We start from the raw sequence: 21,916 nt of genomic DNA on the forward strand, positions 1-21,916 counted from the left end.
TCATTTCCTATTTCATTTTCGTTGGGCTACTCAAAATGTTTCTGCTATGTATTTCATCTTGTAAGGCAGCTATGGAATGAGACCAACCACAGTGATACAATCCAACAGTTCAACAGCCATGGACTAGAATCTTCCATCATACACTTCAAGAAGAACAATGAAAGTGAAAACACTCAAAGTAGCACAAACATCTACCCAACTGCACTCATAGCTTCCATGTTCCTTGTATAGACCATTGGTTTCAGTCTCAGTCGAATTGTCCACTCTGCAGGTCACATGTCAAGAACCTTACCACCAATCATGAATGTCAAGTTTCTTTGGACACATTTCTCGAAACTCAAGAGAGGAAAGACTTACTCCAAGAAAGGGCAGCAAATTACCAGACCCCACGTTCCACAATCCTACAAAACTCTGGACTTAGACGTGAATCAACTAATGCCGTTTAATTTGGTTAACCCATTGGAGTTTTTAAAAAAAAAAAACCCTGTCGTGATGTAGGAATGTTGGAGGAAACAACCACTAAAAGTTGATTTCATCGTTACATAGATTTATGAGGACAGCCAAGCTGAGACGTAAAGATAGAAGAAGTTTCAACTTTGTGGAGCTGAGTTGACAACAAATTTCCAGTGCAGTCTTGTAACTTCTTATTTCACTGGTTGCAGACAATACCGTTTCATTAAAGGTTCTGTACACGTTAATTATACTTATCGATGAATGTTATCTCGAATTCAACAAAATTAACGAGGGCATTGTATTGATTATCTCCTCGTCAAAATATGGAATATCGATTATTAAGGCTGTAAGCGTAGTTGAAAGTGCAATTAAAGCAACAGTAACATGAACCTTCGAGTATATTGCAGGGGTAACCAGGGGAACCCGTTGCTTAATCACTGGTGAATGGAATGCTGAACATAAAAATTAATCTGAATTTTTTACCTGGGGAGAGTGTATGATTGAGGATTTCAGTAGACATGGGGCGAATTTAAAGAAAATGATAGGTAAATCTTACATTCTGTGGAGGCATTAAAAAGATTTAGAAATAAATGAGGGGTCTAAGTGTCTAACGCCTAAGCAAAGTGAATTCGGTCAGATTGTTCTAATCTATTATGCTATAAGAAGAGTGGACACTTTAACAAAAAAAGAAGATCATTGCAGGATCAGGGATAAGAAGAAAACTTGGCATCTAGCCATAAGAATTGCTTGGCTGATAAGATCAAATCACTAGACCTAGATGAAGACTATAATAATCGTACACTCCACGTGACCTCCTTCCAAGTCTGGAGGGACATTGCAAGATTGTAGGTTCATACAATCCCACCAATACTAATGGTTTGGTATAATAGAATCATAGGATTGTACAATCCATATTGCAATTTTAACAACCACGGATCCCAAACATTTAGGGGTTGTTTGGATGAGTGAGTTTTGAGTGATATGATTGTGTTTTCATCACTCATCATCCAAAATTTGTGGGACCCATGGAAAATTTTTTGTTTGGACACCATCACTCTATTTTGGTCATCCGGTTTTGGTGATCCTATCACTCAAAAAATTGAGTGATGAAGACCAAAAATGAAAACACATTTTCCTTGTTTTCAAGACTCATCACCCATGACTCAGTGTCAGTTTTGTAATAAGCTGTCTCAGTGGGGCCCATTCAACCAGTGCATTGTCAAATCACCAACGGCATTGTCTCCTTCTTTCTTTCTTCTTCTTCTTCTTCTTTCCTTTTCTTTCTTCTTCAGACCTGCTCCAAGGCTTTTTTTTTTTTCCCCTCATCTTCTTCTTTATTTTTCTTTCTTCTTCAGACCCACTCCAAACGTTTTTTTTTTTTTTTTTCTTCTTCTTCTTCTTTCTTTTTCTTTCTTTCCTTCTTCTTCAGACCCACTCCAAACGTTTTTTTTTTTTTTCTTCTTCTTCTTCTTTCTTTTTCTTTCTTTCCTTCTTCTTCAAACCCACTCCAACGTTTTTTTTTTTTTGTTCTTCTTCTTCATTCTTTTTCCTTCTTCAGATTTTTTTTTTGGTTCTTCTTCTTCTTTCTTTTTCCTTCTTCTTCAAACCCACTCCAACGTTTTTTTTTTTTTTGTTCTTCTTCTTCATTCTTTTTCCTTCTTCAGATTTTTTTTTTGGTTCTTCTTCTTCTTTCTTTTTCCTTCTTCTTCAAACCCACTCCAGCGTTTTTTTTTTTTTTTTTGGTTCTTCTTCTTCATTCTTTTTCCTTCTTCAGATTTTTTTTTTGGTTCTTCTTCTTCTTTCTTTTTCCTTCTTCTTCAAACCCACTCCAGCGTTTTTTTTTTTTTTGGTTCTTCTTCTTCATTCTTTTTCCTTCTTCAGATTTTTTTTTTGGGTTCTTCTTCTTCTTTCTTTTTCCTTCTTCTTCAAACCCACTCCAGCGTTTTTTTTTTTTTTTGGTTCTTCTTCTTCGTTTTTTTTTTTTTGGTTCTTCTTCTTCATTCTTTTTCCTTCTTCAGATTTTTTTTTGGTTCTTCTTCTTCTTCATACCCACTCCAACGTTTTTTTTTTTTTTTTGGTTCTTCTTCTTCTTCTTTCTTTTTCCTTCTTCAGATTTTTTTTTTTGGTTCTTCTTCTTCTTTCTTTTTCCTTCTTCAGATTTTTTTTTTTTGGTTCTTCTTCTTTCTTTTTCCGTCTTCTTCAGACCCACTCCAATGTTTTTTTTTTTTTTTTTGGTTCTTCTTCTTCTTTCTTTTTCTTTCTTTCTTTCTTCTTTAGACCCACTCCACCATTTTCATACATGCATAAATTTATACCCAGAAACAAAAACCCATAAATTTCCATTCGTTGATCGAACTTCTGGAGTGAAGAAAGTCTTTTTCATGACTGAAACCCAGGCGGAGACCGAAACCCAGGCGAACAACAATACCCAGGCGATTAAAAAAAAAATTCTCTCTCTATCTTATGGGTGCGGAGTTCGGATTTGAGCTGTGGTTATAGGGTTTTGATTTTTGAGACATGGGTGTGGGTGTGGGTGTGTGTGTGTGTGGTTCAGATTTGTAGTGTGGCTGTGGTGGGTTTAGATCTGAGATGTGGGTGGCTGTTATGGGTTCAGATTTGTGGTTTGGGTTCGGATTTGATTTGGGCATAAGGTCTGTATTTGTGATTTTTGATTTGGGTATTTGTGGGTTTTGATTTGAACATCTGTTGGTACCTATGAGTTTATGTTTGTATTCATTTGTGTTTGTATGTTTATGATGGTTTGGCCGTAGGATTGGGATAGGATTGTTCTTGTTGATGTGTGTGTACATGAGAAATGAAATAGAAAGAGGATAGCTTCAGTGAGAGTAACAGGGTAATGGTGACTGAAGGTGGAAGAGAATGAAATGAAGAGAGTGAGGGGGAAGGCGGGTAAGCTAACAGAATTTATGACATAGTGCTCAGGTATGGGTCCCACAAAAAGTAGAAAAAATTGAGTGATGAGAAATTGAAAATATGTGCCAAACAGGTGGATAGGAAATTGGGGGTATTTTGAGTGATGAGTAATGAGTGATGAGTGATGAGTGATAAGTGATGGGTGATGAATAACGAATGATGAGTGATGAGTGACCATTTTTTTTAAACCAAACAAGGCCTTAGTGTCCATTTTGTTCACTCAAATTCCAAAACATTGGCGGGTGCTCAGCCCTCAACGAACCTCAAATATGGAATCATCTGTTAGATTCCAAATGGCAATTTCTTTTGCAACAGGATAGCAAAAGAAGCAAAAGCTACTTAAATGAATATAAACATTGTCTCAATGTAACAGAATGACATTGAACAGTCCACATTGATATCCGATATCTCTGATGTTATCTAAAATGCCCCTAATACATATACATACAGGTCAAACTCTTCCTCAAAAACATTTCATTTGGCAAGATTATTTCAATAAGTGAATTCAAAGATTATCAACTCTTTTCAGGATTTCGTTTAACACATTAATTTCATTAAAGCTTGCATAATGTAAAAGATTCAACACATCTCTCTCTCACACACCCAAATCATAACTTCTAGTCTCATTGGTTGAAATGTCAGTTAAACCAAACAAAAAAAAAACACCAAAAAGAGAACAAAAGATTACAACTTTTAAACTAGTTTTGAAAAATCTAGGTGCTTACAGTCCTAGCAGAACTGCCTTACTATTTAGACTGAAATTGAAGGACAAAAAAGAAAAGGAAGGGCTGCTTTGAATGAGGATGCCAGACACTAATTTAGATAATACCAATTTTGTTTGCCACATCCAAGGCATCATAGTCTGGTGTCAATCTAACATATGCCTTCTTAGTACCATCAGGCCTGCATCACAACAATTAAACTAGTATGAGAATCTGAGATTAGGAATATATTACAGAATGAGGGAAAAAGAGCAAAAATGTAACACATGCAAGTCATTAAAACATTGATAACACTAAATTTAAAAAATAAAAAATAAAAAACTAGTACCCTGCCAAACATGCAGCACACAAAAAGGCATCTTACAATATATGTAAAACCATATAGGATGGGTACTGAAATCCACCCAGTAGATAAATACTCTTTTAAATCAACTCTGAATAAATACTTCTTTTATTCCAATGGTCAAAGGTCCATCATGAGTCATTATTATTAGCCCCACAAATTTAGTACTTAAGTTCAACATGGTCAACAAATAAATAAGACATTATTTTAGAAAGTTAAAAAAAAAAAAAACATGCCATATATTGAAATGGTTTTAGATATTATAAGAAAATTGGCAGCACTTCACTAAACAAAGATTACAGTAAAGAAGGGTCAACAGAGAATAAGAGAAATTAATATAAAGGCTGACATTATTACAGAATGAGTGCGCCAATTAGTTTTAAAAATCATGTAGCAGAAAGGAACTACGGAGTAATTATGGTACTTCAAAATGAGCCTGGCACCTGCTAACAACCTTTACTTGTTACTGGAAATTAAGATGATAGTTATTAAGAAATAGGAAAGGCTCACCTGATTAAGGTATTCACTTTCTTAGCCTGAATATCATACATCTTCTTTACGGCATCCTTGATCTTCTTCTTGTCTGCACGAATGTCAACAATGAAAACCAAAGTGTTATTGTCTTCAATCTTCTTCATTGCAGACTCAGTAGTAAGGGGAAACTTGAGGATCTGATAATGATCAAGCTTGTTCCTTGGTGGAGCACTAATGCGAGGATACTTTGGATTCCTTGCCTTCTTCAATGTCCTTGGACGGTGAAATGTAACTGATGTTCTGATCTTCTTAGTCTTCTTCTTAAAGGTTGCACCAGATTTCACTGCTTTAGCAGCCTTCAAGGCCTGAGCCTTTGGATCAGCCTTTTTTGAACTGTCAACTAAATAAGACATGCACCACTTTAATAAGTTTCTGAAGAGAAAAAATATGCAACCATAATAATAAAAGTTCTAATTTATCCAAACAGGAGAGGCAGCTTCAAAGAAGGACCACTGACCACTAGAAAACAATATAACATGGAGGCAACAAACTTCAACCACAGTTTTGTTCTAAGCAATACAATTTAACCATGTTTCACAGGGCTGAACAAGATCAAATTATAGTTGGAAATCAACAGACAGCGAGATTATCTTTAGTGAATACAATTGAACTCTGACCATCCAGATACACCCCAATTGAACCAGCATTTAAGTTGGTTATCCAACTACTACAATCTTTCTTTTCTTTTCTTTTTGATAAGAAAAAGAAAGGGGTGCAAAACAAGGATGTCCCAGGAGATCACCCCATCCTCCAATTTTTCTTTTCTTTTCTTTAAGACGATGTAGTAATTTGTTAAAAAGCACAAAAAAAAATGCAACTATGGTACATCCAGAATATACAAGAGAAAAACATACACGAAAAGAAAACCTAATCTTTATAATTATGAACAGCTAAAAGGCCCATAAACGATTTATAAGGAAAAAAATGGAATCCAACCATCCAATCAAAAAGTGACCTTAAAAACAGAATATCCCAACCCACAACAGAATTTTCTCAAACCTCAAATGTATAAGCATTATCTCCTTCCAAACGACCACACTTACATTATCCAACTACCATATACAAATTACATAGTATGTATGCACGCAAATAATCTAAATTACCGACTCATTTGCACTAAACCTATAAAAAAATTCAGCTCAGTGGGGTTCATTTCCTCATTCATTTTCATACACTATTAGCTAATTTCATTCGTCTTTCTCTTCTCCTTAGTTCCACAGCAAATATAAACATAAAAATACATTATCACCAAGAAAAGACAAAAATGAATTTAAAAAGTAAAACGAGATCAAAACATATATATATATATATAGATAAGATGAAAGTTTAAAATCAAGTTCCGAATCTTCTGGGAAACAATACAAACCACGCTAGATACCTAACATGGCTTAGTTGAGCTCATTACGATTTACAGTATCGTCATCTTGTTATACTAAGTTTTTTTTCTCGGCAACCAAACAAGGTGTTATAGAAAAAGACCGAGAAACAAAATATGGATAAAGAAAATGAGAAACGAAAATAAGAGGAAAGTAAGCGAATCCAGTACCTTTAGCAGGAGCCATTGATTTCTGAATCAGAAGAAGCTCTGCCTCAGACCCCTTCAATTACCTGAAAACCCTAAACAAAATCAAACAATATATTTATAGCGCATATATATACATACACACATATAAGAGAGAGAGAGAGAGAGACCTGTGGTGTTAGAGGGAAGCGGAGGAGGGACCGTCTCTAGGGTTTTGAAGGAGGGAGAAGAGAGATGGGTTTATGATTATATAGAAGAGGGCAGGTGAAATTACCAGAATATCCATCACCATTACCATTTAGAAACGAGGGTCAGGCTCGGGCCCAGTGAAAGCCCGGTCAAAATCGAGAGGAAGGAAATGAGAAATAGAGCCCAAAGGCCCAAAACTACTTGTTCAATAGCACCAGACTTTTTGTAGTGTTCCTCTTTTTTTCTTGGATCCAGCTTTTTGCGTTTGCGTTTACGTTTGTTCACTTTATTTTTATTTTTATTTTTTTTCCTGCTGCTGCGCACTCATTTAGGGAACAACGGCTACTGTTCATGTGAACAGTAGCCGGTAATTGTTGACTTTTCAGTGTTTTTTATTAGTTCTGTGGGTCCCGTGCACTGTTCACGGACCAACAAATTTCATTTTTTATTAACTTTTTCATTAAAAATGGGTCCCACGGTACTATTCACACATTTAAAAATTATTTTGCTACAGTGTTTTCAGTTTTCAGTTTCAGCAAAATAAGTTCTATCCAAACACACCCTATATATACATTAGAAATATTTTATAAAAAAAATTTATTTTTATTGGTACATATTTAAATTAATAAATAATAAGTCAAATTGTAAATTTTATATAAAATAAAATTGGTTAAAAAAATAACAACCCTAGTTTAATTAGAAATTATTTAGTGTTGAGTTGTTTTGTTCAAAGAGACTGAGAGTTCTTTTCAAAATAATAATAATAATTAAAAAAAAAAAAAAAAAAGAGACGGTGAGTTGTCTAGAGTAATGTAGCTTAGCATAAAAATGAATCCCACGTGAAATCGATGTTATTTCTTGGTTCTGTAGTCTCTTCAAATAAAACGTGCAAAATTGACCTTATAGAGGTTATAATTTATAATTATTTCCATAACATTTAAGTTGTTGATTTTCATAATGCAAAGTGTAGGGGTGAAATTCTCAAAGTCAACAATGGGCCTGGGGCCCCACACGAAGCCCAACCATGACCAAAGGGGAATAGGGGCCCAAAAGACTTCTAGTCCAATCCTGTAGAGCCCAGTTTGTTTTAAATGACGTCCGAAGAGGAATGTCTCCTCGAACACACAAATATGGGCCCAATGTGTGTCCCCTCCACAGTGAAGACCATCCCAGACGAATGTGGGTAGTAGGATGAGCCTCACACAGCAGGAAAAAGGAAAATGTAAGACGTCAGGGAGAAGCCACAACTGCCGCATTAAATGCAAGAAAACTACTTTTTCAGCCGTATTAATGTGGAGAAGACAGGCGAATAGTGTTACATTGGCCAGTGCAACTCACAGAAAGATAAGGAAGATGTCCAATGGGACAGGCACTCAAGTGAAAGTCCAGATGATTAACAAGTGTAAGGTCCTTGTCAATTTAAGGAGGCTATATAAGAGAAGGAAATCCCCATGAAGAAGGGATTGGAGAATTGAGGAAAAGAGAGAGAGAGAGAGGTGAAAGAATTCTGTAGTCTGTTACCAGAGCAAGAGATGCACTTATACGTCTCCTCGGACCGATACCCTGTGAACCTAAGTAGAATATTCTCACGTTCAAAATGTTGCATGGCATACATCTAACTGACATTCACTTCGTCTAGCCCCAATTCTGTAAACCACTCTCTACAAATTCATTGTCTGGGGACTTTTGGGCCAGAACCACTTACCTTTTGGGCCTGGGCCCCAAAAACCGCCCCTACAATTGGCGCCGTCTGTGGGGAGAACTTGCGTCTCGACAAGTGAATCTATAAGAAATGAAAGGATCAGGTCCGCGCCAAACCAGACGTGCAGATTCCCAACGGCAGGACAATTTTTTGAACCTCGAACGACGGAAAGCCCAAGATAATCAACGAGAGGGCAGTGTGAACACCTCTCACACGAGTAAAAGCCGCTCAAAGGGGAAAGATCATGCATCCCATAAGCAGAACGAGCGAAAGGCTCTACAGCAAGAGATTGATGATTTGAAGAAGAAGCTGCGCTGAGCGCAGCGAAAACGTCCTTCCCCCGGCTCGGATACTAGCAGTGATGAGGATAACGAATACAAGCGAAGATCAAGAACCCCTCCAAGCGAGACTTTTTCCTATAAGGAAGAGCGGCCTCGCAAATGTAGCCACAAAAGCCCGTCTTACCAAGGCCTGGCCAACGATGCCATGAGCAAGGCCCTGGATCGCATCTCCCAGTCGCCGTTCACACGTAGAATAGAGAAGGCAGTGCTTCCTCGGTGGTTCCATCAACCAACGTTTGCCATATACAATGGTTAGACTGACCCAGTAGAGCATGTAAGCCAATTCAATCAGAGAATGGCCGTCCACTCTAGGGATGAGGCATTAATGTGTAAGGTGTTTCCGTCTAGCTTGGGACCCATGGCGATGAGATGGTTTGATGCCTTCCAGCCGAATTCCATAGATTCCTTTAAACAGCTGACGCAGGCTTTTGGTTCCCGCTTCATCACCAGCACCAGAGTCCCTCGGCCCCTCGATTCCCTCCTATCCTTGTCCATGCGAGAAGGAGAGACGCTGAAGGCCCACTCGGACAGATACTGGGAAATGTATAACGAGATAGAAGGAAATTACGATGACGTCGCCATTAGTACGTTCAAAAGGGGCCTGCCGACAGAACATGGCTTAAGAAAGTCCCTCACTGGGAAGTCAGTCACCAGCGTACGCCAACTCATGGACAAAATTGACAAGTACAAAAGGGTCGAGGAGGACCAGTAGATGGGGAAGGGTAAAGCGAAGGTTGTCCCTCAAGAGAGGAGGGACTTCAGGTCGGACCGCTTTAACAGCAGTAACAGGCCGAGAAGAGACTACGCGGAACAGTCCGGACCTGCTGGGGCTCAGGTAGTCCATGCTGTGTTCCAAGAACCATTGCACAAGATCCTAGAGAAGGTGAAGTGCGAACCCTTCTTTCAGTGGCCGAACAGGATGGCAGGCGACCCCTCAAAACGCAATCAGAATTTGTACTGCGCGTACCACCAGGAGCCAGGTCACACCACCGATGATTGCAGGAATCTGAAAAACCATTTGGATCGGCTTGTCCAAGAAGGGAAGTTGAGGCATCTGTTGCACCGCCCTGAAGGATAGCAGGAACGGTTAAACATCGAAACCAGACAAGGCACATTGAGGCCACCCATTGGCATAATAAATGTCATTCTTACCGCACCTGGAAGGACCGGTTCCAGCCCTTTCAGAGTAATGTCAATGGGCAGGTTCCTGATTGAGCCAAACGAAAGGGAATCTAAGAGAGCCAGAGTGAGTGCCACGCCATTAATCGGGTTCTCGGAGGAGGACAAGCAAGGAACCCTTCAACCCCACGACGATGCCCTAGTCGTCACGCTCAGAATTGGAGGTTATGATGTGAAAAGGGTGTTAGTTGATCAAGGCAATGCCGTGGAGGTAATGTACCCTGATTTGTACAAGGGGCTGAACTTGAAGCTAGAAGACCTGTCGCCATACGATTCCCCTCTGGTCAGTTTTGAAGGAAAAATCGTCACCCCGAAAGGCATGATAAGGCTGCCTGTGCAAACAGACTCGGACGTGGTAGAGGTGAGCTTCATTGTCGTAGACGCGTACTCTCCTTACACCGCTATCGTGGCCCGGCCGTGGCTTCATGCACTAGGGGCTGTGCCATCAACCTTGCACCAAAAAGTGAAGTATCCGTCAGGAGGTCAAATCAAAGAAATAATAGGGAACCAAGGAATGACTAGGCAATGCATGGTGTTGGCAATCTCACGACGACCAAATAGTGAACCTTCCACTTCTGCCGAGAATGGCTTATAGCAATCAATGACCTCGGTCCCAACTGCGGGTGGTGGAGGACCAGCCACGGAGGTGAGCTGTGAGGAGCTGGAGAAAGTACTCGTCAGGTCAGACTCTGAGAGGTTTTTTCAGATCGGCTCGGAATTACCACCACAGGAGAAGTCAACACTAATTGATTTTCTTCGACGGAATGCGGACGTATTCGCCTGGGATCCCTATGAGGCCCTCGGGGTTGACTCAGATCTCATATGCCATCATCTTAATGTTAACCCGACTATAACTCCTAAGAAGCAGCCTCCTCGGCGGTCGTCGAAAGAACACGCAGACGCTGTGAGAGAAAAGGTCGCAAAATTGAAGAAAACTGGGGCTATCAAGAAAGTATTCTACCCCGAATGGTTAGCCAACACAGTTGTAGTAAAAAAGAAGAGCGGGAAATGGTGGGTCTACGTAGACTTCATGGACTTAAACAAGGCCTGCCCGAAGGATCTTTTCCCAATGCCACGGATAGACCGATTGGTAGATGCGACTGTCGGGCACCCCCGAATGAGTTTTTTGGATGCTTTCCAGGGCTACCATCAGATATCCCTGGCTGCCGAAGACCAAGAAAAAACTGCTTTTGTCACCCCAGTTGGAAATTATCATTACAAAGTGATGCCCTTTGGCTTGAAGAATGCCGGGTCGACCTATCAAAGGATGATGACTAGGATGTTCGAACAACAGATGGGTAAGAATGTTGAGGTGTATATAGATGACATGGTGATAAAGAGCAAATTGGTGGCAGACACATCAGAGACCTCGGCGAAGTATTTCAAATTCTGAGAAAGTACAAGCTACGACTGAACGCATCCAAATGTTCATTTGGGGTGGGATCAGGAAAATTCTTAGGCTATATGGTAACCCACAGAGGAATAGAAGTTAACCCTGACCAAATAAGAGCCATCCATAGCCTACAGCCTCCTTGGAATCCCAAAGAGGTTTAGAAGCTTACCGGCATGATAGTTACCTTAAACCATTTCATCTCCCGCTCAGTGGACAGATGCAGGCCTTTCTTCCTCCTATTGCACAAGTGGAAGGGCTTTGAGTGGACTGAGGAATGTGCTTTAGCTTTCCAACAGCTCAAGGAATACCTCACCCGACCACCGATTATGTCCAGTCCCGATGCCGACGAGGTGCTGTTCGCATACATCACAGTAGCCTATCATGCGGTAAGCTTAGTGCTAATCCGAGAAGACAACGACACGCAACGGCCCGTGTATTACGTGAGCAAATCGCTGCAGGAGGCAGAGACCCGGTATCTCCCCCTCGAAAAAGCTATCTTGGCCGTCGTACAAGCCACGCGGAAGCTCCCCCACTATTTTCAGGCACATACAGTAGTTATGCTAACTCAACTTCCGTTGAAATCCGTCCTCCGCAGCGCCGACTACACAGGCAGAATTGCTAAGTGGGGAACGATCCTGGGCGCCTTCGACATTAGATACATGCCTCACATCGCCATAAAAGGTCAGGTCCTCGCCGATCTAGTAGCTGAATTTGCGGAGCCCACCCTAGAAGGAATGGAAGTGTCGGGATCACCAAGTGCTGGTGAGAAACTGATCAGCACAGTCTCTCAGCATGAGCACAATTAGTGGAAAGCACACATCGACGGTGCAATGAACCAAAGGGGCTCAGACGTGGGGCTCGTTCTAGTCTCTCCCGAAGGGATAACTATAGAAAAGCCGTTGAGGCTCGGATTCTCAGCCACGAATAACGAAGCCGAGTGTGAGGCGCTATTGGAGGGGATGTCAATGATCCGGAAATTGGGTGGAAAATACGTAAATATATTCTTGGATTTGAGACTCATCGTGGGACAAGTAAACGGGGAATCGGAGGCGAAAGATGAAAGAATGCAAGAGTACCTGGCCCGGGCTAAGCACCTGCAGACCCATTTCTACCACTTCCATTTAACGCATGTACCTAGGAGTGGGAACACCCATGCTGATTCTCTCGCTACGCTGGCTACCTCTTCGGCTCAGCCCCTTCCGCGGGTCATTTTAGTTGAAGATCTCTGCCGCCCAACAATAGAGAAGGCCAATGGAATTCGGGTACACAACGTCGGGGCAAGACCTAGCTGGATGGACCCTCTGGTGCTGTTCTTAAAGCACGACACCTTGCCAGACGATAAGGTTGAGGCCGACAAAATTAGGAGGAAAGCTTCTCGATTCTGGCTGTTCGAGGACTCCAAACTTTATCGACGCTCATTCTCGGGGCCGTACCTGCTGTGTGTGCACCCAGAAGCTACTGAACTCATCTTGGAGGAGTTACATGAAGGGATTTGTGGAAGCCATACAGGGAGAAGGTCCCTGTCCCACAGGGCCATGACACTGGGTTACTGGTGGCCGAGCATACATAAAGAGGCCCTGGAATATGTGAAGAAGTGCGACCAGTGCCAAAGGTTCGCCCCAAACATACATCAACCAGGCGGGGAACTTAACCCGCTGTCCAGTCCTTGGCCATTCGTACAATGGGGCCTAGACATATTAGGACCGTTCCTCAAAGCAGCTGGGAACAAGAAATTTCTTCTCATCGACACCGATTACTTCACAAAATGGGTCGAAACTGAGGCGCTGGCAAACATTAGGGACGTCGATGTCAAGAAGTTTGTTTGGAAAAATATTATCACTAGGTTCGGAACCCCGCACACCCTGATCTCGGATAACGGCCTCCAGTTTGACAGCAAAGCCTTCAGAGAATACTGTAATGATCTGGGAATTATCAATCGATACTCCACACCGGCCTACCCACAGGGTAATGGGCAGGCGGAAGCCATCAATAAAACCATAGTGAATGGACTGAAAAAGAGGCTGGACGATGCGAAAGGGAGGTGGGTTGAAGAGTTAGCCCATGTCTTGTGGACATACCGCATCACGCCTAGCAGGTCCACGGGAGAAACCCCATTTTCATTGACCTACGGAGCCGAGGCTGTCATCCCACTGGAGATAAACTTCCCGACACAGAGGACTATTACCTTCAACCCTATTGCTAATAACAGCCTTCTGGAAAAAAGCTTGGATCTCCTCGAAGAAAAAAGGGAAAGTGCAATGGTCCACCTAGCATACTATCAGCAAAGGCTCAAATAGGGCTACAACGCCAAGGTGAAGCCAAGGCCATTGGCACCCGGGGATCTAGTGCTGAGGAAAGTCCTAGGCACCGCGAGGAACCCTACATGGGGAAAGTTTGGACCAAACTGGGAAGGCCCCTACCGTATCACTTCCGTAGCCGGCATAGGGGCATACTTTTTGGAAGATTTGGATGAACATATAGTGCCACGCCCATGGAATGTAAATAACCTGAAAATGTACTGTTATTAATGAAAGACATCATTCTTGACGCCGTATTACTGTACAGCTACTTGGGCTAAGTGTTAAATAGAACCCAAGTCCTGCCTGGCTCCTCGGACCACAGACTTGAGGGAAATTAACCTCGCAGCAATTTTCACTAAGTGTTAAACAGAACCCAAGTCCTACCTGGCTCCTCGGACCACATACTTGGGGGAAATTAAACTCGCAACAATTTTCACTAAGTGTTAAACAGAACCCAAGTCCTGCCTGGCTCCTCGGACCACAGACTTGGGGGAAATTAACCTCGCAGCAATTTTCACTAAGTGTTAAACAGAACCTAAGTCCTACCTTGCTCTTCGGACTACAGACTTGGGAGAAATTAACCTCACAGCAATTTTCACTGCCTGACTCCTCGGACCACAGACTTGGGGGAAATTAACCTCGCAGCAATTTTCACTAAGTGTTAAACAGAACCCAAGTCCCGCCTGGCTCCTCGGACCACAGACTTGAGGGAAATTAACCTCACAGCAATTTTCACTAAGTGTTAAACAGAACCCAAGTCCTGCCTGGCTCCTCGGACCACAGACTTGGGGGAAATTAACCTCGCAGCAATTTTCACTAAGTGTTAAACAGAACCCAAGTCCCGCCTGGCTCCTCGGACCACAGACTTGGGGGAAATTAACCTCGCAGCAATTTTCACTAAGTGTTAAACAGAACCCAAGTCCTGCCTGGCTCCTCGGACCACAGACTTGGGGGAAATTAACCTTGCAACAATTTTCACTAAGTGTTAAACAGAACCCAAGTCCTGACTGGCTCCTCGGACCATAGACTTGGGGGAAATTAACCTCGCAGCAATTTTTACTAAGTGTTAAACAGAGCCCAAGTCCTGCCTGGCTCCTCGGACCACAGACTTGAGGAAAATTAACCTCGCAGCAATTTTCACTAAGTGTTAAACAGAACCCAAGTCCTGTCTGGCTCCTCGGACCACAGACTTGGGAGAAATTAGCCTCGCTGCTATTTCGTCTAATTGTCGACTATCATTTTTTACACATTCATTCACTCATGCCTGGTTTTTCAACAGTTAATGGCAGAATAGACATCCATTTATGATGAAAACAGAAGAGAAAGTAAAACAACAAGAATAAAAGGAAACGACACCTTTCATTAAAATCCCCAAAAGCGATCCTTTTACAACCATTAAACAAAACAAAATATAAAGGGTCTAACAAGTAAAATCCTACACTACTTTCCTAAATCTGATCCCTGAGCAGGCCCGGGTTGGTCGTCTGCTGGCTGGGGCCCTGGAACAGTCTCCTTAGCCTGTGCAACAACCTCCCTGATTGAAAGACTGTCCTCGGGCAACTTGTCCTTCGAGGCCGGCTGCACATCCCCAACTTCAGGCATAGCGGAGTCTGAGGCTAAAGCCTTCGTTGGGAGAGGCTCTTCAGGCGCGACCACGTCAAGGATCTCACGAACGTCCTTTGGAAAAAAGATATTCTCAGCTTTCCTAAGATTGGAATCCGCTGGGACTGTCACCCGGTCCAAGGCTACACCCCAAGACAGGGTAATGTATTCCCTGCATACAGCAGCCACCTCCTCGGCCAGCCTGACCTCAGTGTCCTTGACCCCGCGATCATAAGAGGCTACCACTGCTTTCTCGGCCGCCTCCCTGGCCAGACGGGCCTCCCCCTTGACCTTCGCAAGCTCGGCCTTGAGATTTGAAACCGCCTGCTTCTCTGTCACGAGATTTTCCTCGGACTGGCGGAGCTGTAGGCGCAGATCCTCAGCCTGTTTAGTAGCGTTTTTAAGGCCGGCCTCCGCGCTCGCACGGCCCTTCTTTGCCTCTTTTACTTCATTGCTCAGACCATCATTTTCCTTCTTGAGGTCGCTAGCAGTCCTCTCGGCAGCACAACGGGACTGAGCCTCGTTGTGAAGGTCCTCACGTGCCTTTTTGGCCCATTCCTCAGCAACGAAGATTTGCTGAGTGACCTGGGCCAGAAAGGTAAAGGCTTAATTAAAGAGAATGATGCATAAATAGATACGTAACAAGAGAAAGAGATAGGAGAAGTTCTCACTTACCATAGCCATGTCCCTCTTCAGCGACATGAAGAGTTCTGGTTGTCGAGTATCCCGTAGCCCCTTCATATCGCGAGGCAAGAGAAGAGGCTGCTGCAGGGCCTCGGCCAAGAATGATGCCTGCCCTCACTGGGATTCCCACAGGGTCGCATCCCAAGAAATTGGAGCGCCGTCCAGTTCGAGCCGTGGTGACTAGATTCGTTGTTCCCTCCGAATAGCCTCGTCGTCTCGGCTGTCAATAGACCTGGTCCTCTTCTCTTTGGGCTCTTTGGTCTTTTTGCCTTTCTTCTGAGGCTTGGCTTTTTCTTGGCCAACCTCGCCCTCCTCCAATTCCCCCACAGGCCTCTTTCGCCTTAAATTGGGCATAGGCTGCGGTGCCGCATCCGATGTGGGAGGAGGAGGAGGAGGAGGAGCTTTGGAGGTCGGCTGTTCCTTCGGGACATCCTTGGAAGACTGCCCTTTGTTCCTATTGGAAAGGAGGCCCCTGAGACCAAACCTTTGTTTCAGGTCCATTCCTTCTTCTTCTAGCTCTTAGCTGATATCAACTTGTGCGATTGCTAAACCAAGATCAGGGGCTGCCGAGGCGCGGTCTAAATCTGAATCAGAATCCGAGAGCTCTACTGGCCTGGCCGACACCTCTCCCTCCTCGGCGAAGTGGAACTGGTCTATCTGATCCTCCAAAGACGAGTGCGAGGAACCGGCTTCTTCCTCTGGGACAACCACTACGGGAAAAGCACGCTAAGCAGGCAGCTAGACGGGAGGCAAATCTCTCGAAGCAAGAAAACCTGGTACGGAGACGTCGATCCGTGCCAATCGCAGACTACCAGCCCTGATTGCTTGGCCGGCCTCCACTAGAGCACGAGTAAGGGGCTCGTAGTCCAAAATCAGAGGTGCGGCCCGCAATTGCCCGTCTGCACTCACGTAAATCTCAGACCTTAGAAGGAAATTGAGTGCTTGGATGTTGACCAAACTTAGCCAATGAGTCGTATGCGCCTTGTCTGCAAAGCCCAAAAAGAGGGTTATGTTAGTCCGAGGAGGCAAACAAGCAAAGACGAAATTGAAACGAAGAAAAAGAAAGATCAAAACTAAGACCCTTTCCAAGGGATCTAACTCTATGGTGTCCCACCTGGTTTTCCTGCCCTGACTGGGCAGTGAATACCGTCGTACCATTGTCCGGAGACGATCAAAAGGTCGTCCTTCAAGCCTTTGTTGGACTTGGGAAGGCAGGATATCAACCTCACCTCATCGGACCTGGACTTCAAGTAATATGAGTCGCCGAGGCTGTGCAATTCATATAGATGAACCACGTCATGCCATGTAAGGCCGAGGTTCATCTGATTGTTTAGGACCTCTACGCACCCCAGAATCCGGAACATATTCGTGACGTATTGGTGAGGGGCCAACCTATGACCACGCAAATAATCCCTAGTTATCCTCCCCATAGGGATGGTCATTCCTCCTTCCACGAAGGCTATCACTGGAATGGCAACCTGCCCCATTCTCCTCTTGATTAAGACCTCCTCCAGAGAGCAATACTCTAAACCTACCCCCGGCGGAATATGATATTTAGCCCTGAAGCCTTCCATACCGGCCGGGAAATTTACCAATTTGTCAAGCTTACCCATCCCCCTAATCCTAGGTGACGCGAAGACGATTTACTTAAGGAATAATGCCGGAAAAGGGAATAGAAAAGGAATGTACACTTAAGGGTGAGGAACTTGCAGGAAATCTCCAAGGGGACGACTGCGAAGGCTTGAACGCTTTAAAAGGGAAAGTGCGGGAGTGCTCTGAGTGCTTGAGTGTTTGTCCAAAAATGAGAAGGGAATGCCTTTGAAAATCTTATGTATCCGGGAGAAGCTGGACAGACATACTCCCGCCTAGGGAAACGGAAATGATCCCAACCGTTGATCTAGCATCCAACCGTCGGATTAAAAATATATAAAACCGCTAAAAGCAATAATTAGCGCCGCATGGGTCATCAACCACCTCAGTCATTAATGAGGCACGTGAGAAGCATACCTCAGCACGAGTGAAGCGGGGACCCACAATAAATAATCCTATGAATGTCAAAATCCCGCCTTTCCTCCTCGGACAAGAAAGAAAGAGCTGGAATTTTGAGGGGCTATTGTAGGGGTGAAATTCCCAAAGTCAACAATGGGTCTGGGGCCCCACATGAAGCCCAACCATGACCCAAAGGGGAATAGGGGCCCAAAAGACTTCTGACCCAATCCTGTAGAGCCCAGTTTGTTTTAAATGACGTCCGAGGAGGAATGTCTCCTCGGACACACAAATATGGGCCCAGTGTGCGTCCCCTCCACGTGTGAAGACCATCCCAGACGAACGTGGGTAGTAGGATGAGCCTCACACAGCAGGAAAGAGGAAAATGTAAGACGTCAGGGAGAAGTCACGAATGCCGCATTAAATGCAAGAAAACTACTTTTTCAGCCGCATTAATGTGGAGAAGATAGGCGAACAGTGTTACATTGGCCAGTGCAACTCACAGAAAGATAAGGAAGATGTCCGATGGGACAGGTACTCAAGTGAAGGTCCAGATGACTAACAAGTGTAAGGTCTTTATCAATTTAAGGAGGCTATATAAGAGAAGGAAATCCCCATGAAGAAGGGATCGGAGGATTGAGGAAAAGAGAGAGAGAGAGAGAGAGGTGAAAGAATTCTGTAGTCTGTTACCAGAGCAAGAGGTGCACTTATACGTCTCCTCGAACCGATACCCTGTGAACCTAAGTAGAATATTCTCACATTCAATATGTTGCATGGCATACATCTAACTGACATTCACTTCGTCTAGCCCCAGTTCTGTAACCCGCTCTCTACAAATTCATTGTCTGGGGACTTTTGGGCCAGAACCACTTACCTTTTGGGCCTGGGCCCCAAAAACCGCCCCTACACAAAGCATACAGCGTTAGTTCTAGTATGCAACAAGAAATGCAAATCAGATTTAAATATTGTTCAAAGTGCTAAGTTGGGATTCTTGGGATAATGTCTTATGTCCAATCTTGTATGGATTCTTCTAGTACCCTCATTACTAAATTGAGTCCATGCTACCTTAAAATCATAGAATGAGTTGTGTTTATTACAGGCATACACTATTACACACCTATTTGTTGAATTGGAATTGTGAGTTGAAAACAAAATTTTAAACTGAAACTGTGTTTTTAACTGAGATTTCAAGTAAGAAAATTATGTATGTAACTAGGTTTGTATAACATTTTTTATCATTATAGAATTATTTATCTTATAGAGAAGCATTTTTGTTTTTGTTTTTGTTTTTTTTTTTTTTGATAATAGGAATGAAAGCCAAATTGACACGAAGGAAATGGTCCTCCATGCAATGATGTCTTATGGGTCCATGAGGGAGTTGGAGTTGGAGTTGATGTTATGTGCGGCATGGGCTATATGAAAGAACCGAAATAATTTATCGCATGATGAGAATGTGTTGTGAACTCACCAAAACATATATGGGCTTCTGTCGAATTACATACTGCTTAGAGCATCAACACTGGGACTTTCATATGCCATATCTAAAGAAATTTTGGCATTTTAAGACTAAAAGAGTCAACATCTGAAATTGTAAAATTGAAGAATTGTAAAAAAATTTAGAATTGTGCTACAGTGCCATTCTACATGTAGAATGGCACTGTAACACTATTGTATAAATTTAAATAATATTTTATTCTCAACTATCTCTCTCAACTCTGGAATGCTGAAGGCTCTCTATCTTTCTCAACTCTCTCTTCCTTCTCTCTCATCTGCTCTCTCCTCTCTTCAAACCCAAACGCCATCCTCATCCCAACATCAACATCACACATCACAGTAGTTCATTTTTTTCTAGTAGGTTGCGATCCGGGTCGTGTTTTGTGTTCTGGGTTTTTTTCTTTTTTTGCTGTGACCGGTGCTTAAAGGAAGAGGTGGGTATGGCTGGGTTTCTGGGTTGCTCAGATTGGTGATGGGTTTGGTGGAGATCGGCGTGCGTGGGTCACTGGGTTTGGTGGAGATTGGCGCGCTTTCATTGCCTTCTCTTCCCGGAAAATCCGAAATCTTACCATTGAATTTATTGGCTCCGCCACTTTGTATCGCCAAAGGTTTGCCCCACCCGAAATCATTATTGTACATCGGAAATCTCGATGAACTTCCCATCGTTATCATTGCACCGTCGAAATTCCCCAACGGAAAAAGCCTCGGCTCTCTCTCCCAGTCCTTGACTCCGCGACACATTGTTTCGTTATCGTGCGCCACTACGTTTTTGTGTAGGCTCACTGGGTTTGGTGGAGATCGGCGTGGGTCCGGGGTTGTTGGGTTTCTGGTTTTCTGTTGTGACGCTGGGTTTTTTTTTTTTTTTTTTTTTTTATATGCGTTTTTGTTCCGATGGGATTTTGGTGGGTAGTGGGCATGGTGGAGGCGCGATGGTGGTGACTGGGCAGTGGAGGCGCGGTGATAGAGGTTGAGGGAAGGGGAGGAGAAAATTGGGAAAAAACAAAAAATGGAAAAATATATTATTGTATAGGTATATTATTTTAATGAGTAGAATAGGAAAATAAAAGTTGGAATGTTGGATGTATTGTAAAATGATATTGTATAATTGATAAAGTAGCTTTTTGGGATAGTAAATGAGATAAGATGGCATTTCGGGTTGTGGATGCTCCTAGAAGCAAGTCTCTTGTAGCGGTGGTGGAAGGTGACTTGTGTGTGGTTTTTAAAGTGGTATCGAAGGAGGATAATAAATAGGGCGGATTTAGCAATTTTAACTTGAGGGCCAAATTATGATAATGATACAACAATCAAGAAAAATACGAAAAACATACACACATATTATAGTAATTTGCTTATATATAAGAATTATAAAAACTCAATTTGTAACGATCCCAAACTAGTATTGGGTTCGAACGTTAAAGGCCCAAACAATAAATTTGTAGAGCGTGGATGTTAAAGAACTAGATTAACTCTAAAAGAAAAACGATTAAACTTAACGTTTATAGATGGATCAACACCAATGTAACGATCAATTTTTCCTTCAAACAAGTTAAGTTCTTTATTTCATAAGGTTTTCTTCTAAGTACTCCTTGTTTAGAAGTTTCGATCCCCTTTTCTCAATGCATTCTTCCATGTTATATACTGCCCTCTTGGTGTTATCTTCACCACACACATGTAGGTTGGGTTCGGGGGATCCCTTCCTGTCCCATCCAACACTTTCTGGAACCTCCAACCAGCAGCTATAAGGCTACTTCATCACTGTTCAGGCATCACCTCCACATTAATGCGGTCAGAGAGTTGGTTGAGAGGCAATTAATGCGGAGGCAACTGTTGTTAAAGATATTTGTTTACCTTTTCTTTCTTACCCTTGGTCCCATGTCCCACCTTTAGTGGTAATGTAGCTCTGAAGTATGTTTGTAACAATATGGCGTTCAGGTCATCCTCGGACACATATTGTCGAGAAGAATTTTGTCTTCGGACGAATACTGAACTCACCTCACGTGATATCTACTCTTCTTTTCATTTGGTTGCCCTTATAACCTGATATGGGCCTCCTCAGATAGTTTTACATCATCGAATGGGCCACAGACCCATTTAACACGGTTTTAATAATTATTGATTAACCGGCCTCCACAAGAATAATGCTAGAGATACAAATTATTTACCAAAAAAAAAAAAAAATTACAAACTATTGATGTGGCTAGTAATTATTAGTAAATGAAAAAATGATATTAATAGTAGACCTAGATAAAAACCAATAAGAGGTTGACAACATCAAAATTTTGTAAAATAATTTGTGCATGTAGCATTAGTCTATATATAATATTAAAATTTTAAGATAATTTATATCTTCATATATTATAGTAGCCTCTAAGCACGTGTGTTGCATGTACTCAAAGGCACAACTATCTTTTTTTTAATTTTTTGGGAAAAGTTAATAATTTTCATTTATTATAATTTGGAAATATTTTTTTTGAAACAAATAAAAATGATAAACTTTAGATATAGTGATATAGAGAAAAGTTTAGATAGGAAAAATAA

General features: G+C 42.4%; 1 protein-coding gene across 2 annotated transcripts; it reads right to left on the reverse strand.

The window, feature by feature from the left end:
• Positions 1-3,918: 3,918 nt before the first annotated feature.
• On the reverse strand, positions 3,919-6,791 carry LOC126732274 (60S ribosomal protein L23a-1). 2 transcript variants are annotated; one of them, XM_050435113.1, is made up of 4 exons: positions 6,679-6,791; positions 6,533-6,603; positions 4,963-5,326; positions 3,919-4,290 (listed from the first exon to the last, which is right to left on the reverse strand). In XM_050435113.1, exons 2-4 carry the CDS (start codon positions 6,546-6,548, stop codon positions 4,206-4,208), a joined length of 465 nt encoding a protein of 154 aa, XP_050291070.1. In that variant the 5' UTR covers positions 6,549-6,603; positions 6,679-6,791; the 3' UTR covers positions 3,919-4,205. The 2 variants fall into 2 exon arrangements, with proteins under 2 accessions (XP_050291070.1, XP_050291069.1); XM_050435112.1 differs by having other exon boundaries at positions 6,533-6,594; positions 6,679-6,778.
• Positions 6,792-21,916: the final 15,125 nt, after the last annotated feature.

The sequence above is a fragment of the Quercus robur genome, chromosome 1 (assembly GCF_932294415.1).
Source record: "Quercus robur chromosome 1, dhQueRobu3.1, whole genome shotgun sequence".
NCBI lineage: Eukaryota > Viridiplantae > Streptophyta > Magnoliopsida > Fagales > Fagaceae > Quercus > Quercus robur.

Coding starts and splice junctions, on each gene's coding strand:
- LOC126732274 (XM_050435113.1), bottom strand. Junction 4,291..4,962: donor AAAGTGAATACCTTAATCAG/GTGAGCCTTTCC, acceptor GTTGTGATGCAG/GCCTGATGGTACTAAGAAGG.